General features: G+C 37.5%; 1 protein-coding gene across 1 annotated transcript in view; it reads left to right on the top strand.

Moving 5' to 3' along the window:
- Window positions 1–18,654, top strand: part of MYO3B (myosin IIIB) — a 218,796-nt gene that overhangs the window by 79,398 nt on the left and 120,744 nt on the right. The window contains exon 8 of the mRNA XM_086465966.1: window positions 6,380–6,445. Within this exon, the coding sequence (XP_086322092.1) occupies window positions 6,380–6,445 (66 nt within the window). The remainder of the gene's footprint in view (window positions 1–6,379; window positions 6,446–18,654) is intronic.

An 18,654-nucleotide genomic window follows, 5' to 3' on the forward strand; every position in this document is an offset into this window, starting at 1 on the left:
AGTCACTTGCTTAGTGGCAGCAAAATAAATAAATAGTCATGTAAAATCACAGCCAAAAGGGGACAAATGTTTATTTATGTGTTACAGGATATATAGGCATCATTCTATTCTGAGAAAGAGTGAAAATAGCTATCCAATTTGTATTTTACTAGATCAAGACCCTGTATTATTAAAAAAAGCTCAAAAAGTGGATTGGTACCCTCAACCCATTCAAGTAATTGGGATCTTACAGTCTCTTAATTATATTTCTCTGTTTAACTTTCAACTCAATATAAACTTACCATATGCTTTTGGATTCAGTCCAGACTGCTGTAACTGTATATGGCCTATAGAAAATAAAGAGCATCCGTTCCAGTAAAGAGGGAAATATCAGATAACTCTGTCTCTCTAATTAAAAGATAGTAAAATACTTAAGCAAGAAGAATATTTTTATTTCAGCAATGAGGCAGTAATGTCTTGTGTTCTGCCTCCTCTTAACCAATTCTTTTCCCTTGGTAGGTTTTGATTGTGGCTTAAAGCAGCATATCCTTGTTAGAACTAAGGCACTTAAACATTATTTGAATTAGTATACACTTTTGATGTTCTAGAAGATAAGAAACTGAAGTTGCATGTTAATAGTTTTGAACTAGATATTTACACCAAGCAGACGGTCTTGTCAGAGAAAAGAGAGGGGGAGTGGAAAGGGAGAAACTATTTAGAAATGATTTGGTTGCTAGTGAGACGGTGTCTGGAGAGTGAATTTGGCAGGAGCATACTCCCCCTTTCCCCTTCCCCTCAAATATTTTCCTAGGAGGCACCGTACATAATAAGGGTAATTTTCCTGGTGCCCCCTAATTGTATAGTTAGATTACTACAATCTGGCATTAGTCTGTTACCTTGCCTGAGAAAGGTTTATGTAACTGTGCTGAGCCCTAAGAAGCTAAAGATTATGTGAGGGGCTACCGCCTTTTCCAGCTGTCTCATATGCTGTGGTTTGGTACATATGGTCTCAACATATGGTTCATGCCTTGTAGGCTGGATAGGCGTGGGAATGTCATGCTTATAGATCTGGTTAAGAAGACTTAAGGGAGGTTGGTGCCCAGAATGGTCAAGACTTGCATAATTATAGGTGTTTTGAGGAGAGGATGTTCAATTGCCTTTGGAGCCCCCTAGATCAACTCAGTGGGCAGACAATTGCTTTAGACCTGGAGCAATTTTGCCCAGATCTCCTGCTTCTGACATTGCTTCCAATTTTATTGTAGACCCTGTATTCTTTCTCATCTTCTGGTCTCTTGAGGCAATGTGCTGCTGTGGTTCCCAACATGCATCATGCAGCAGCATTCAGGTTGGTAACAGCTTTCCACTGACCTAAAAAGGAATTTCAAAGGGCTACCTCCATATACAGGGAGGATTCTGCGGGAGCTGAGTGAGGACACTGACACGATCAATGTGATCTAACAAGTGAACCTTTATTTCCGTGTTTCCAGTGCAATTTATAACCCTTGACCACACCCAATAAATAATGATTGGCTTCATCGCAGATAATGGCCCATAGTCCAACATGATTGGCCACATTGCGAGTCATGTTCAAGTCACATTCACAAATGTTCACACCCATCTTCTTCAAGAAATTAAAACTGCGTCGTTAATGGCGGCTGTCTCTTCTCCTGCACCTGTAAGATGTTCATGCCCCCTGCACCGGAAGTTGTTTATGCTTTCAGCAGTTCCGGTATGTCCCAGCTCAGGTTCTCTGGAAAGGCTGGATTGTTCACATGTCCCTTATTTTGTAGATATCCTTCCACAGGATTCTGTGCTAATTCTCCGCTCCTGGAGGCACCTAAACTCTTCAGTTTCTATCTTAAACTAACAGAGCTCTTATTGATTTGAATGGGCCACAAACTGAGGGCATTAGGAAATCCTCTGAGCCCTGTCGAGAATTGCCTGGTTATTTTTGGAGTATTACCCAATGCGGGGATGCTCTGGAGTGGCAGGACTTTAAACTTGTATGAGGATTTATCAGGTATTAATTAATGTCAATTATTTATGTATTTTAATAGAAACCACTTGTTTTACGTAACCTTTCATAGGGAAATCTCATTATTATGCATGGTTGACTTTGTGCTTTTTCTATGGCTATTTCACTTAGGTTTTTGAAATAAGCATGGATGGTTTAATTTAATGTAAAACTGTCTATGTGTAAACCTAGGCAACTGTCAACAGAACTATTGTCTCTTCAGTCTGCTAGAAAAATAATTCACAACGTGCATGTATGGGGCTGGGATTGCCAGAGCCTGTTCATGGTGACAGGTGTTGGATGTTCATCTGCTAATTTCTCATTAGAAACAATGTGGTAGGCTGATGGTGCAATTTGGTCATTGGGGGCCCTGTCTTGATTTCTGTTTATAAAATGTATGGCTGTGTTCACTGAAATAGTTTAAAAAATAGTAGATGCATTTTCAATTTTTTAAAATTTGTCATAGAAGTATTTTAAGATGAAAATATTTGTTTTCTCATTGCCAACAAATATCTATTGACTGTGATCTGTGATTAGGCTTGCAGCTTAACATAAAGGACGAGTGGTGCTCGCTGAGCTGCATCATTGGCCTTATTGTGGTAAAATGACCAATTTTGTTTTACCAGCTGTGACTTTGGAGGCAGGCTGAATGACAGGGAACACATAAAGCCCAACAGATTAAAATATTTCCAGCACATAACTGTGTGTGTATCATTCAGAATTCAGCAGCAGTTTGTGCTTGATAAGCTTGCTAATGTCTTTATGTTCTAAGGAACCTTGTACTCCTGTATGGGGTATCTTGTACAGGCTCTACCCTGCAGTCCTCACTGAAGCAAAACTCCCAGTGAAAAACAGCATCATTAAGACCATGGAAAGCACTGAATACAAGGGTAGAAAAACTCCTCACAAGAGCAATGCATCTGCCTAAAGAAATAGGGCATGTAGTTCTGTGACTAATTATGAATTATAGAAAGAACGAAAGGAAAAAGGGAAATAAATGGTTGATTACTCATCTTGCATCAAAAGAGGACATTTTCAAAAGACAAGCCCAATTATACCCACTTTTTGCAGTGATATTCATATCTACTTCTCACAGTTTCCATCACTTATAGTAGAAAATAAGACTATATTGTCCTTCAGTTTCTCATATATGTGGCAAGGATGATTGAAAGGTTGCATGCAGAGCATTCTAATTTTATATGAAAAGAGTAGATTAAGTTATGTCAGCAAGTTAACAAGAGGTAACTTTTTAGTTTTTCTATGAAAGTGTTCCGAGTACTGCAGAAACAGCCAGATGTTGGTGAAATGCAGTGATTTTGGTTGATGCAGGTATACAAAAGCCATAAAACTCCATATGGTGGATTTAATATAGTCTGGAATTGCGAATGGCCCTCGTTTGATCTTTGAGCTGAAGTGGTGAGGCAAGTGTTGCTTCTCTGTGGTTAGCATCTGATCATGTATGTGAGTTCTTTTACCTTTTCTCTTTAACGTGCTATGAATTACAGGGATATGACTTGCAGATATCTTGATGGATTATTAACTTCAAACTGCTAAAGGCTTAGTGTCCTCACAAAAAACTTAAAGTGAGCATATCTGGCTTTGTGTTACCCTAGAACTTGAGTTTGAGTCCTTACTGCAGAAATCCACCTCTGAGAGTGCCATGGAAGCAATAGTGTTCTCTGCTGTCACCACGAAACAGTTTGTGGTGTCTTAGGCAAAGTGAAGGTAGGAAGATGACCCTCTTATGCCCCTTTCTGGAAATTGTTTATGGACATGATGACAGAAAAGGGTGAGCCAATTTTGTACTTTGTAGTTAAGCAGTCTTTCACAGTAGTACTAGTTGTACTTAGTTGTACACAGTTGTACTTTGTAGTCTTTCATCAAGGGGAACCAATGTACTTTACAGATGGTAATGGCTTTGGCTTCTGGTCATGTTTATCAGCTCAATTTTATAGACGGGGTACCTGAAGCATCAGTTTAGTGACTTAAATACAGAGGACCACTAGTTCTATGCTTTTACTACAAAGGCACTAAGACTAACATAGTATCTTCTGTCAACAAATACAATAGTATCAAGCTCAAGATTCCTTGATTGTGTTAATTTGGTACATGGCATACTTCGCCACATTTAAGAGAGAAGCTGTCAGTGAGAGCTTAATTGAACAAAATATATTCTATGTGGTTAAAAGTATGACTTTCTCCATTAATCATTAACCTGGAAATAACTAAATGTATTTCCTGAATGACATCTGCTCTGCTGGTCTGTTCTTCCATGATGAAGTCCCACCTGTTTCCATCATAACATCTGCAACTAATGGAAGTATCTCTGTGTCTTTTTTCAAAAAGTTTCTTGTAAGATTATTAATAGAGCCTCCAAACCATATGCTTTTTGTAAGCACTGTTGCTACCACCATGGAAAAACATTAAGAACAGTGCAAACAGAAAAGACAAAACTACATATTTCATGAATAGTAACTGAGCTTTTGAAAAAGCAAATTACTTTGCAGTGAAATTCAAAATTTCACAGCAAATATTCAGTAGACAGTGCTGGTATCATTCTAAAAATAAACACACTGTACTTCCCAGTATAATAAAAGTTGGTCTTATCAGAATCCAAATCATCAGATTCCTGCAAAATTAAGACTAAAACCATATACTAACCCCAGCTGGCTGTCCTTTGAAGCTGTTTGCAGAGTTCATGCATGTGGGATGTGTGGACTGATAACCATTTTCATTATAGAGAAAGAGGTTTTTAAAGTTTACCTTTCTTTGATAGAGAGGGTTTTTTTTTTCTTAGAGTGTCTCTAAAATACTTTCCTATGGTTTCTTTTTATGCTTGTAAAAAATCAGATTCTGTGAGGTACATGAACATATGAGCCTGGTAAATGGAAGACAACCCTGAAATGTTATTGTCATTGAAAATAACCAATCATACCTTTTTCCGAATGATAAATTTGATAAGAGGTGACATCTCAAACATTCTGGATTTCTTCACTTCATGAAGAAAATTGTGTTCCCTGAGTCTTCTGTAACAAAAGAGAAAAGTGATAACATATTCATCTCAGAAAACATGTCAGCCTACAGTGAAATTAGATGACTTCATTTTGTTTTGTATAGCTACATGTGAACAAAAATGGTCCATCTATTACAAAGCCACATTGTATTTTTTTAAACCACTTTGTTTGGATTTTTGAGGGTAATTGTTAAATGGAAATACTCTTTGAATGAATATGCATGAATAATTCAAGACTACTAAGCAGATCAGCACTAATTTATGTTGTTTATGCTGTTTGCATTTTTGTTTTGTGAGTTGTTTCCAAGCAGTGTCATGCTGTGGAATGTGGCCTTGTTATAAACGAGGTGATTCATGATACAATCCAGAATATTAGTGAGTGTTTCTCTGGTAGAATAAGTCTTACTGTGATTTTTTTTTTTTTTTCCTGCCAGTTCAGTAATATGTGACCCTTTGCACTGAGCCTGAAACACAGCAAAAGACAAATCATTAAGGTTTCATAGAACACAAGTTTAATCTTAAAAAGTTAAATGAACTTCAGTAGTTATCAAATCTTAAGTTGTGGAAGAAACCTCTGGAAGTTAACGTAGTATGGTATGATATGTGATTTGTGAGCACTTCCTGCTATAGCTTGGTCCACTTAAATTTGAGCCACTTAAAATTTGGTCCACTTAATATGACTTATAGGCCTTGCTCTGTATGTTTATATAATTTAACGGTAACAATCAGAAAGGAAAGTAATTATGTGCCAACTAACATGGAATCCATCAGAGTTTTAAAGATTATTCTTATGGAAGGCCATCTTACTACATAATGTAAAAATACTGTCTGCTAAATGTCACTTTAAAAATAACATCTGTTTTTAACAGTTGTAGAGTTTAGTGTCATCCAAACTGAATGCAGATTGAAATCCAGACTGAAAATCCTACAGATTGTTGACAGTTTGGCAGTTCTTACAAAGAAGTTAACCACAATTAAGAAAGTTTAGGGCAGAGTCAGTGATCTGGGGTAAGGGGCTAAAGTGTTGTGGTGGCAAAGGTAATATTCCAGTTTCAGGTGATCCTTCCTGAGTCAGGCTGAATTGAAAGGGAAATGTTGGGAAGCACACTCTGGGCTATACTGACTACTGACTTCAAAGGTATTGACATAAAAGGAGAAGGGCATGAAAACAGAACTGTCAGTGAATAAGCAGCAGCAAGAAAAACCCAACAGGCATCTGAAAGGGACACATAGACAATTTGAGCATTCCTTTCGTGATCATCATTTTCTCCCTAGTGGAACCAGTATCATCTTTGTTGAATATCTGTGAGATAATTCCAGTAAACATTAACATTTTAAACCTCAAAACTTTCTTTTTTTTTTTTTTTTTTCAGAAATCCTCCTCCTACTTTGCTACATCCTGAAAAATGGTGCAGAGGATTCAACCATTTTATTTCACAGTGAGTTTTATTTTCTTTTAAGAACAGTTTATTCAGCAAGGCCTACATGGGTCAATCTGAAAATGAATTTGTTTATGGAGTTGTTGCTTTTGCACTTTTTTAACTTCAGTTTTCTTTTCATAGACTCTAGACCATGCTTCACTTTTTGAAAGATCTACAGCACAGTTTGATCTTCTCATGTAATTTCCTTCACAGCTTCTCTGAACTCCTTAGCTGATTTGCTTCTTGACTTTAATGGACCTGGGACAAGTTTATAAATATACCTGATTTCCGTGATGGTTTTGCAGTGAAATTTTGTGTCCAGAAGAAAAAAAGGGCTAGTGAAAATGACTGCTGGTCAATTTAAAATAAGAATTTTGAAAAACACAAAAGTTGCCTTGTTCCACTTTACTAATATTCAGTACAATACATGTAACTGAGCACCAGTTGTACCAAGAGTGTAGTGTGTTACCTAGATGATACCAGCTTTCTGGATGTGGCTGCCTCTGCACTAAAATGTGCTTTTGCTTTACTTTTTTCTTTTTACAGTTAAACTAAGAAATCCCAATTTAGTAGTTGCTAGCGTTGTATTCAAAAATCTTACAGCAACTTTTGTGATTTTTAGGGTTCTTCAGGATTTCATTGTGACCTATCACAGCCTAAACAGTGTAACATGGGGAATAATATTATCAAACCCTTGGGGAGTTTACGCTAATCAAATAACCAGGTACTTTGAACATCACTCCTCAGTATTGGCTTTTCAAGATAGGTTTGAAAATACTCACGTCTGCATTTTTAATCTGTTCTATTCCTTAATGTATCTAGTTACTTGTGGAGGAGTCTAATATCCCTTCCTGACACCTTTTTCAGTCAGTTGGGTAGTAGTGTCTTCCCATTTTAGGAGAAGTTAAAATTAGATTCATGCAAATTTTATTAATAATCCATGAAAAATATTCTTATTTATTATGCTGATCGTTAATCAGGCAGGAAGGTGAGGTACACTGTAATGGCTGGCCTACAGAGGAAGACCATCACTGTCATTATGTAACTCAGAATCTCTTCCAGTGTAGGTAGTAAAGTACATTCCTTTAGAGCAGATTGACCCAAGTTCTGTTTTTCTGTAATGCATGTCCTTGTTTGCCCAACAGTGTACACTGTGATCTATGGCAGAATCAGTGTTTAATTATGAAAGTCACTGGATGGTGGATGATTTCCACTGTATTATAGAGAAACATTATTTTTACAGTATCTATGGACTGTAGCCTATATTTTAGGGGACTGTAGCACTAGTGGGTTATATTCCACTTGTGTTTTAGAGAGTCAGTGCACCTGGAAAGAAAGATTACATTCCTTTCTCAGGAACATTGTGCATTAACATTCAGCATTGTTATACAGATTTTTCTTTCATGGTATCTTCCTTTTTAGAAGTCCCTGCTGAGCTTGAGAACAATACAAAAGACTAAGCTTAACCTTTCTTAACGTTTATCAGTCCTTTAGTTCAGCATGCACTGTTCATAAAAGAAGTCAGATGTTAGTACTTTATGGCTGTGCTATATGGCTATATATGTTTTAAACCTTGTCCTTTGGGATTTTGATATCTTCAAATTGCATATTTTTAATCACATTGATTTTTTAATTACTTTTGCTTAACTGCTTCCTCTCACCAACAACATCTGCAGGTTCTCAAATCTTGCTTTGCATTTTTACAGTAGTTACACACAATGGGGTAAGGAAGTGTGCTCATATGCAGTCTTTTAACATGGAGAAATGCAACAATTGTAATAAATATATTGGTTTTATAGCCACCTTTAAGAGAACACTGAAATGGAATTCTCTGTGACATTGCTTCATTCACAGGCATGTGTTGGTAAAGTTGTTATGATGCTGAGGTTACAAGACGTTTTTACGGAGGCTTGGATTTACATTAGTGGATTTTCTAGAAAAAATTAAATAATGAAACATTGGATCATAAAACTGCAAACCTTTTAGCCATTACTGATAATTGGCTCATTTGTATGTGTTAGTTATGCATTTGTTGATGCCCACCTTGTGACAGCTTCGTTATGATAAATTAAAAGCAGTGATTGTATAAATTCCATACTGCCTTTTATCCATATGTTAGGACCTTGCCTGATGTTTCTGTCACCCTTGTGATGAGTGGTTAGCTTTCGAATAATGTCGTTATCTGCCTCCTTCCTGATGGCTAACATTATTTGCATAACAAGCTTATCTGGTTCAAATTGTGGGCCAGACCTGTGTACTGACAAAAAACAAGCATGCAGCTTTGGCAAATCGTGCTTTTGACTTCAGTTCTGTTTACATAGTAATTTTGTTTGTGCCAAGATTGCCAAACCTGGTCATTGTAGCTTTTTTCGCCCCATATTCTCATTACTTGAAATGCTGCTGTCTTTTATAAAGTGTTGTTTTTGTTATAAGTGTTCTGCCATGTATTACAGTGATTTACAACATGCTTGAGCTGGAAGTTTCAATTTACTTTTGTAGGTAACTGTAAACTGTTAAAATAGTAATCATATATTTTTCAGAAATGAAGTCTGTATTTTTAACTATGATTCTACTGCCCCAAGAGATATGGTTTTGCAGCAGCATTTTAGAGTCATGCATTATTTACAAAATCTGATTGGAGAGAGGGTCAAGATAGTTCTTAGCTTGGTGAATTTACGTTTCTATTCCCAGCATTGTTGACCTTGTCTTGAGATGAAGACTGTAATGTGTTGTCCTCATAAGGATTTTTACAATGAGATAGCTAATATAATAGCCGACTTCGTAGATACTTTGTTTTAAAAAAATACAGACAAGACACAATTTCAGCTGTGTAACCTCTGGCAGCAGCCTGATTTTGTATTTGATATCTACTGAGGTACATGCAGCACATATATACTTTCAAAAGGTCAGTAAGACTATGTATGCCTATTTATCTGTAATACTGTAATTGCCCATGAAGAACTTGGCTGCTCCGCTCATAATGTGAGAAAGAAATAATTATCTGTTTATTTTCTCTACATATTAATAGGGTTTATCATTCCTATTGGGCCACATAAGCAACCACATCAGTTGTTGGAGGATTGGCTCCTAAAAATAATATACATTTATCTATGTTTATTTCTATGTTGAAATAAAATACCAGTTTTGAAGACTTCACTCGATTCGTTGCCCATTAATGTTTATGACCTTTTTTTTTTTTTGATAGCTACAGCACAGATGACGTTATTCTCACAAGGTAACAGTTTGTGTCCACCACCATTTTAGACATACAGTGCTTCAGAATTCATTCATAAAATAATACAGGCTATGTGTTAAAATGAATTAAAACCCCCGATTCACTAGTATTATCTCACAAGCCACAAATAATTTTCTTGGCAGTTTAAACTTTGACTGATCTCTAGGGGTAGATAGAAGAGTTAATAAGTTCTTGAAGCAGAAGGATACAATAACCTTTATTTACATTACATCACAAAATGGTAATTTTAATTAAAATGAGCAATGGTATCTCCAGGGACAGACATTCTCCTTTTAAATTTGTTTAACCAATGATTAGCTATTATGGTTCTTCGAATTAATTAGTCATTCTTGAGCTGGAGGGAATTAAAGAATTAAGAAATTCAGGAAGTACTAAAGTAAAAATGTGAAATTAGAGGATTTAGGGTCGCATTTGTCGTCAGAATGTAACTTTTATTTTAGCAATTACGTTGCAAATACAGTACAAATATAATTTTTAGTCTTGATAAACTCAGTTTTTTGTACTCAATTTAAACCCAGCCTCACAAGCTGAATTTCATATTGATGAGTCTACATTCAGAGTTATTCAATTAATAGATCATCTAGATTATATAGGTTTTATGTGCTCCATTTAGATTTTTCTCTGAATGCAGATCAAATTTTTTCACAATCTAAGCAATCATTTAGTGACATTCTGTTCATATTACATAAAGAATATTTTATTGTTTCTGTCACTGAGAACATGATATGTGTTTGACATAACTCATTAATTTCACAGTGTCTAAGAAGACAAAGAGGTTTGCAAATGTCAGAAAGATACAGATTGTGATGTGTAAGGTTACCACCAACTCTGTAAGTTTTCACATTTTATTCATTGATGTAGACTCTGAGAATCTGTCTACAGATGAACTTGAAATACTAAATTGTAGTGTCTCATATCAAATACCTGACAAAAGTTGTCCACCACTTTTGAGTATGGCATGAGATGTTTTGATGCAGATGAATGGGCATATATGATGGATGCGGTTATCTTCAGCCTTCTAATGAGCAGTGGCAGTAAAAAACTTGTTCTTAGGTAAAAATAAGAAACACCCATGTAGGTCTGAAGTCCTGACCCTGTAAAGAATCGTGCTAGATTTTTACAAATGTCGTAGTATCAAGAACTTTCACTCAGTAAAGCATACTGTTGAGTTCCTTACCATAAATGATAAACATTCATTCTTCCCTTGGTTCCCATGGTTTGTGGGTTTATTGGCTTGCTATTCCCAATTGTAAACACTAATAGTAGTTACAACATATTGAGAAAGATATACGTCCATGGGGAAGTGACAAGTCTATTTAGCAATTCTAGGAATAGTATGATGCATAGAAGATTATAGAATCGAGAGAGCATGTAAAGTAATTGTCTGATGAGACAAAGTTTCCTTATTCCCTTCTTCAAGCTCCTATTGTCATTAAATGCCAGTATTTCAGTTTCTCAAGTAGTCTCTGCCTATTGCTCTTTCACTGGGATGCTTTTTAAGCTTAAGTCAAAGCTTAGATGCTTCTGGAGCTCTAACATTATTACCATTTACTGGAAGGAAAGCCTTTTGTATTAGCTAATGCTTGCCATCTCTCTGCTTTACTTGAAAGCAAATATTAAGGCAGGTTGTTACCACGTCTTACTAAATGGTTTTGACTTCCACAATATTTGGTAAGAGTAAAGACTGAGCATAGCAGAAGACTGAGGACAGTAAGACAGACGTGGTAGACATGACACTGACGCACGGGGTGGGAAGGAAGGAAGATGACAGGAGTGAAGAAAAGTGAAATATGTCTGTGCTGATCTTGTAGTAGTTTGTTTTTAGGGGTGGACTTACTCCTTCCAGCTAAATTATTCTAGTTCTCAAGTAAAGGATGTGTTCGAGATCATCCAGGTTTGTTTGGAATCCATTTTTGATGATATAAAAGGCAGAAGTAGGCAAATAGAAAAGCAGTAAAATTGAAGTTACAAAAAATATAACCCAAATAATAATCCACCATTTCTGCCTGATAATAGTACCTTTGAATTGGACTGACGAAGCAACAGTAGAATAATAATGCCTTATTCCTGTCAATAGATTTTTAAGTCATCTGTACTTGTAGAATGGAGACAGGAGTTCAGTGCCTTCTTTTACAACTAAAGAAACTGAGACAAAGGGCGTCTTGCTCAAAGTCACTCAATAGAGAGCTGGGAATGAAGCAGTGCAGCCTACTTTTAGATTAAGGGAAGCTCCAGGAATTGGTTCAAATGAAGATGTCCTAGCATGGCTGGATTTGGAGTTTCACAGCAGAGGGCTTCAGGCAGCCAGCTTGATGGTACACAAATGAGAAACTTTACCCAGTTGCTCTGTGATTATGGCGTAGTGGATCTACAGTTGTCTTTTCAATGGCAGTGCTTATTTACTGGAGGATAGGAAAGAATGCACTAAACACCAAAGGAGAGAAAAAAATCTTTGTCCTTAGCTGCCTTTCCAGCTAGGACATTAAGATGTAAAAGAAATAAACTGTCAGTATCAGAGTATGCTTTCCTTATCTTCTACCTTCTCTGTGCTCCAGCTGCCTCAGATCAGCTGCATGCTGTAGTATCAAAGGGGGATGGATACCTAAGGAAGAATGTTTGGTACAAATGCAAAACATACTGTTTCTAATAAAAAGCTTCAGTTGTAAAAGGTTCTGAAGGCTCTTTGTGTTCCTGGGTCTTCAAGGACAGGCCAAAGAAGCAGAGCAGACCCATTCCTGATAAAAGGCTAGAACCTCCCCCAGTTTCATCATACAATAAATAAATGTATTTGGTGGTTTTGAGATGCTCCCTAGAATTGTTCCGACTGAATATCTGTTGTCTTTGGTAAAATTCTAAGGGTTTCAACACGAGTTAAGCCTGCCCCGTTTTAAGACCTGCAAGAGGTGCCACTCCATAGAATTTCCATTGTTTGTTCTCTAAACCATATGTATGAGCCAGAATAAGTTGTGTCTACTCAGCCCAAAGGAGCCTAGGAAACCTGTTGTAGTTTTTGAAGCTTTAGAAGGGGTCAAGCTATTTACTACACCTAATTTTACAATTTCTGTGTGAAGCTTTGTTAGGTTTCAAATGTGTGCTCTAAATTACACTATGTGGTGCTTGATGTTAAAAATTAAACTGAAAGATTTATTAAGAAAACAGGTGCTGGTGACATTTCAGTGTCAAGAGTATTTCTCTCATTGTTAGTGAAGATTAGTAATTTGCAGCATTTGCTAGCAAAAGGCAGATCAATAAAGATATAAATGTGTTCTGACCATTAGAATTTATATTATGCATGTGATGATTGAGTACTTTGTCATAAATTCAATCTTTCATCCTGATATCTGATTGCAGCAGAAGGAACAGTAGAATCCTTGTTATTTATCATGGGATGCTGGTTCAAGACAGGAGATGTATCCTATATACAGACCCTTAGTGCTTGGTGTTTGCTTTTTCCAAAGGGGCAACTATATATAGTTCTGAAGATAAGGTTATTTGTATCTTATATGTCCTGTTGAATTAGGACTGAAATGCTGTTGGCAAAGCTGTCACAGTTTTTTAGTTCATTTTTGCAAACAAGTGACCTGCAGCAGTGGGGGATGGGCAGGCCTGCGAATGAGAAGAAGGGAGGCTTCAGGGAAGCAGGCACATCCCTGCATCATTATTACAAGTGTGCTTCATGAAATGTCTTCTCTTCTCCATCTCTGCTGCATGTGACTGACCAGTGTCTGCCACAGCTATGGGTGGTACAGAGGTAGGAGAAAGAGTAAGAGTGACAGATAAGAACAGAGCATTTTAACCAGTTTAAAGCAAACTCAGAGATTGTTATTTTTCCTTCCTTGACTGGAAAGTTCCTGACCTAATGTACCTGGCCTAGATGATCTTGCTTGTCAGTGTCTGTCCTTCCGTTTTCTAAGCAGAGAGGTCAACCCAGCTGGGGTCATGTTCTTGATTTCGTTAATCTTCCACCATGAAACAAACTTCTGATGGAAGTAGGTGGGAAAGTATGGGGAAGAAAAAAAAAAAAATTCAGAACCTAGAGACCTCCTTCTCCCTGCTCAGGGAGAGGATCAAGAGAATATGACCTTACTCTTTCTCCTCTCCCTCTGGGAAATTTCCATTCTAGATCCCCAGCTGAACCATGTCTACCTTTGGGGGCAACCTGGTAACTGTTTTTTCTGAGACTGAGATGAGAGGATCTCAGCACCTCAGGATGACCTGAAGTCCAGTTCAAGGCCCTGGAAGGCTCTTCTGGTAGGAGAGTCCTGGAAAGATTCCTCACTGCTAGGCAACAGGTACTTGTGCAAGCAGTGAAGTATTTGAAGGGCAGGGGAGAGTGGTGTAGAGCTATGCAAAGAGCAGATGATGGGGAGAGCACCCTGTTGGACCAGGGAGAGGCAGAGAGGTAGGGACCAGAGGAATGGTGGTGAGGACTTTATCTAACCATTTGTTGCGCGGATTGGAGACGTTATATCTCTCTTGCCCAGAGGCTGTGGTGTGGATTCCCCAGGTCTAATGCAGAGTCTGATATATGGTCATAATTTCTTCCAAATAATAACCTATGCATTTTCTGCGCAGGTAGATTATAAACAGTGACTAGATGTCTGGTTGGATATTTGGTTTATGAGACAAAATAAGTTCCAGCAAACCACTGCCAGCAGATGAGAAATCATCAGAAAATGTAGCATTCACAAAATGTAATAATTGAAGAAAACAAAATACTGGAGATAAATCATAATGTAACTAAGCTATAAGAGTTGGAGTTCCTTGGTTTATTTTTAAAGGAAGTACTTGTGGCCAAATAGATCATAATAGATCTCATGAAAGAGAGTTTCTGAAAGAAATAACTGCTGCTGCTCTCTCTACTTAGGTTAGGCTGCAGTAGTGAATGACGTTAGTAGTTGTTTTCTATTTTTGAACACACAGGAGATTTAGACCACCATCGCAGTTCTTATGAAATCTATTTCTTTCCATTTATTCATTAGTAAATATTACCTCACAAATGCTGATAAATATCTCTGCTTTTCAGTCATCTGATTTGCTGCTTGCAAAATGGCAGTTTACATTGTTGAGACATAGCAATTCCAACAATGTTATCGTCCAAGTGCAAGCAGCCAGTGAATTTTTAGAGACTGTCTCAGACGGTCCTGTGTGTATGGGAGTCTGCTTTTATCCCCTGCTAATAAATGCTTCATCTTTGCCTGTAATTGTGGCAGAATGGAAATGGTGCTTAGGAGCCTGGCTGTGAGATTGCAGCAAATGGCTGCGACCTATGTTTAATGTAGTGACACTAATGAATTCTGAGAATTAATTTTCAGCTAAGAAAGCGTGATGGAAGATACTAGAATTTCAAATTAGGTAATGGATTGCCTTCCATCAAGGCAAACATGTACAATATTTGTTTCCTTTTCAGTCTCTACTTACTTAGCCTTCCCATTATTTTAGATCCAAAAAATAGCAGACCAAATATGATCATATTTTCGTCATACCTTACATGAAAACCATTGCGTGGCAGATCTACTTCTCAATTTGCTCAATGGAAGGCAGTCTCACCACTTTTTTTTTTTTTATAATTTCTACAGGCCAAACAAATTGACTTAATTTGCAGGTACAGCACATTTGTTGGTTTTATATGTAATTGCAGCATGGTTGATGTTTGACAGTGCTTAAGCTAACGGTCCAAATTGGTCTTAAACGAATGCTTAGATGAGCACTCCAAGATACTTCAGTTTTCTCCTTTCCTCAGAAGCAAATCCTTCAGTGGTATGACTTCTTAATATTGTTTTTTACTTGCACATCGCATACACTGATTTCTGTTGGCTGCATTGAATAATTTCTGTGAATTGACATTATTTCTTACTGTACTCTTCCTCTTTCAAATGTTAATATTGCTGGATTTTTGTGTATTCTTGATTTCTTTTTTTCTGGCATTTACATGGAATACATCTCCTGACTGAACATACCGTCAAGTTTGGATTCAGGCACCCATATGATGAACTTTTTCACACATTATAGTTCTATTTCATGGTGCAGGTCAATACAAAACACTGTGATAACGCTCACCTTCATGCGGGCTTTAGCATCATGAGAGCTGGTGTTCTATATTAAATTGTTTTGTTCTGAAGAGCTGTGTAGTGTCAATACTGCTTTCAGTGTAGGAGATGATACCTTACTGAACATCTGCAGTGACACTGACAGTCTGATGTATCACTTTTCACTAGCACATAGGTGGTGGCCCAAGAATTGTTATTTTACAGGTAGTGTTGACTAAGAAGAGCAGCAGCAGCACACATTCAGAGTGGCACTAAAAGCAACACAGTTGAAATAACAGTGTGTAGAAGCAGAGCATGTAAATATACCTCAGACTATTAATAGGTCTTGTCTACATAGAGTGGAATTAGGACAAAGGAATATGCACCAAGAGGAGAAACACATGGACTGTATTTTCAGTGTCACACGACAGTACTCCATCGTGCACTCCTGGTGATACACCAAATTGGCACTGAATATCAGAGTACAAACTGAGCCTGCAGTACCTACTGTGACTAAGCTGCAAGCCGGTTACTGGCACTTGAAGCATAATAAGGAGTAATTTCTAGAAGTGACTGTGTCAACACTTCTGTTTCAGGGCAAAAGGAGAGTGTATATGCCATACACACTTCCCTATGGCCTACCTGGTCTCTCTGCTGCTGTGTTCCTAATGTGCTAGGAACTTGCCGTTTAACTTGAGGGATTAAGCCAACTTCAGTGGAGACATACATTCTCCTGGCAGTCCCTTTCCTGAACTAGAGTAGAAGTACTCACACAAAAAGTTACAGATGTGAATTTAAGCAGCTCTCACCCTTGCATGGCTGTTAGTTACTAGCTCTCTGCTTTGCTGTGGCATCTCACTAACCATCTGAAAGGGCTCTGTTCTTCCGATACAGGCACAAACTTGGCACAATAGTAGGTGTGCTCTATCTGAGCCTGGAACAGAGACTTTGATCACAGAATCATGTCAACATGTCTTGTGGCATTAGCTTGGTCATGTTATGAATTCATGAAGTTTTACTTGTGTTTCAAGTGAAATCCTAAGTGACTACAGGTTGCAAAAATATCGTGCTACCAGAGAATGAAGGCTGCAGGTAGATAAAACAATATATAAACTGTGATAGTTGCAAAGCAGAAGAGTAGCATACATTCAGAGTGAATAGTCAGTGGGGGATTGGCAGGAGTATGCAACAGAAACAAAGGTAATCCTAAGGCAGTCTTCAGGACTGCCTTCCCTGACAGGACTTACCTATGCTTATTGAAACACCTGCCAAACCTAAACAGCTAGCATTTCAGGAACATAACGAAGAAGATAAGAACTTTTTTCCCCAAAGTGTTTTCCTTCCGTCTCTTCTTGTTGGGCTTCTTTAATGAATGCAGCATCCTGGACATTTGGATGTTTCACCTAGTGGCTCTCTATATGGAAAAATTTCCCTTGCAGCTTCTGGATCTTGTCCGTAGAGTGTCTTTGGAGGTGTGTTGTTCCAGAGCTCAGAGTAGAATTCATATTAATAACTGCATACTGCCAGGTAAAAGATTTGTATGTTCTTCAGACTTCTGGCAAACACAAGATATTCTGTCTATGTCTCTGTGATTTCTTGAAGAGAATCCATTTAAACTCTAATGTTCCTATTATGTAAAAATAACTGCCATGACATTAGGGCCTGTTGCCATACGACAAGGAGTAATGGTTTTAAACTAAAAGAGGGTAGATTCAGAGTAGATACAGGAAGACTTTTTTACAATGAGGATGGTGAAACACTGGCACAGGCTGCCCGGAGAGGTGGTAGAAGCCCCATCCCTGGAAACATTCAAAGTCAGGCTGGACGGGGCTCTGAGCAACCTGATCTTGTTGAAGACGTCCCTGCTCACTGCAGGGGGTTGGACCAGATGGCCTTTAGAGGGCTCTTCCAACCCAAACTGTTCTATGATTCTATGACATAACTTAACTTGTATTCAGTTATATTACTGAAAAATTCCGGATATAATCAAATTTAACAAGAAAATATATTAACAGTATAACATAAATACTATAAATTTATAATTATTGTTAGAATGGTAAAAGTAACATGAGCGTATGAGCTTTTCAGACTGAAATCTCCACTTCAGATACTTGCCATCAATCAGTGACTTTGTATACTGCATAGCGTTTTTGTTGGTTTTGGGGTTTTTTTTTCCTCTGCCTTCTTGATTAATGTTATCTTTCTTTTCAAGTGCTTTTTTCCTCTTTCTCAGGAAACATATAAATTTAACCAGGATTGGCACAGACCGTATTGTCTGTGTGGGAGTATTGACTTTCAAAAACCATGGATCACAAAAGGAAAAGTGGGGGGGGGGGGTGTTGTCAGAAGATGTTGAAGGCTAATGATGGATCTCTTCATGGGGGGGGAGGACTGGGATTTATAGCCTTGCAGTCAGAGGGATGGAGATAAAGCAGGTTCTGTTACTTTAGTCTTTCTGTCAGGAGGCTACAGTTCTAGCCTATAGCAAAATTCACCAAAATAGTTATAAAACTGGTAGTACATTTTACAGACTGTCTTTTCTGGACTAGATGTACCAAGAAGAGGTTGGGAAAATGGTTTTCAGGAACCTAAAGTACTAAAGTTATGTTCAAAGATATTCCAGGATCATTTTAAGACCAGACTTTAGACTTCTGTAGAGTGTTTGAGGTGAGGCTAAACTTTAACGATTTGCTAATGTGTTTGGTAGTATTTGAAATCAGTTAATGTATATGATTTTTTTTTTTAGATGTAGTTTAAATTTTGCAAATTGTTATTGATACTGCTAGCATATAAATTATTCTAAAAGGTATTAAAGTTTCACTTTTGGCTAAAAATATTATCTTTATTTGTGATATTTGGCCCTGCTAAGGAAGTACTTTAGGTGTATCATTATCAGCAAATATGAGATGTAATTGTGAAGTATGTAATGCGAATGCATCTTG

The sequence above is a fragment of the Leptosomus discolor genome, chromosome 5 (assembly GCF_034619465.1).
Source record: "Leptosomus discolor isolate bLepDis1 chromosome 5, bLepDis1.hap2, whole genome shotgun sequence".
In the NCBI taxonomy this organism is placed as follows: domain Eukaryota; kingdom Metazoa; phylum Chordata; class Aves; order Leptosomiformes; family Leptosomidae; genus Leptosomus; species Leptosomus discolor.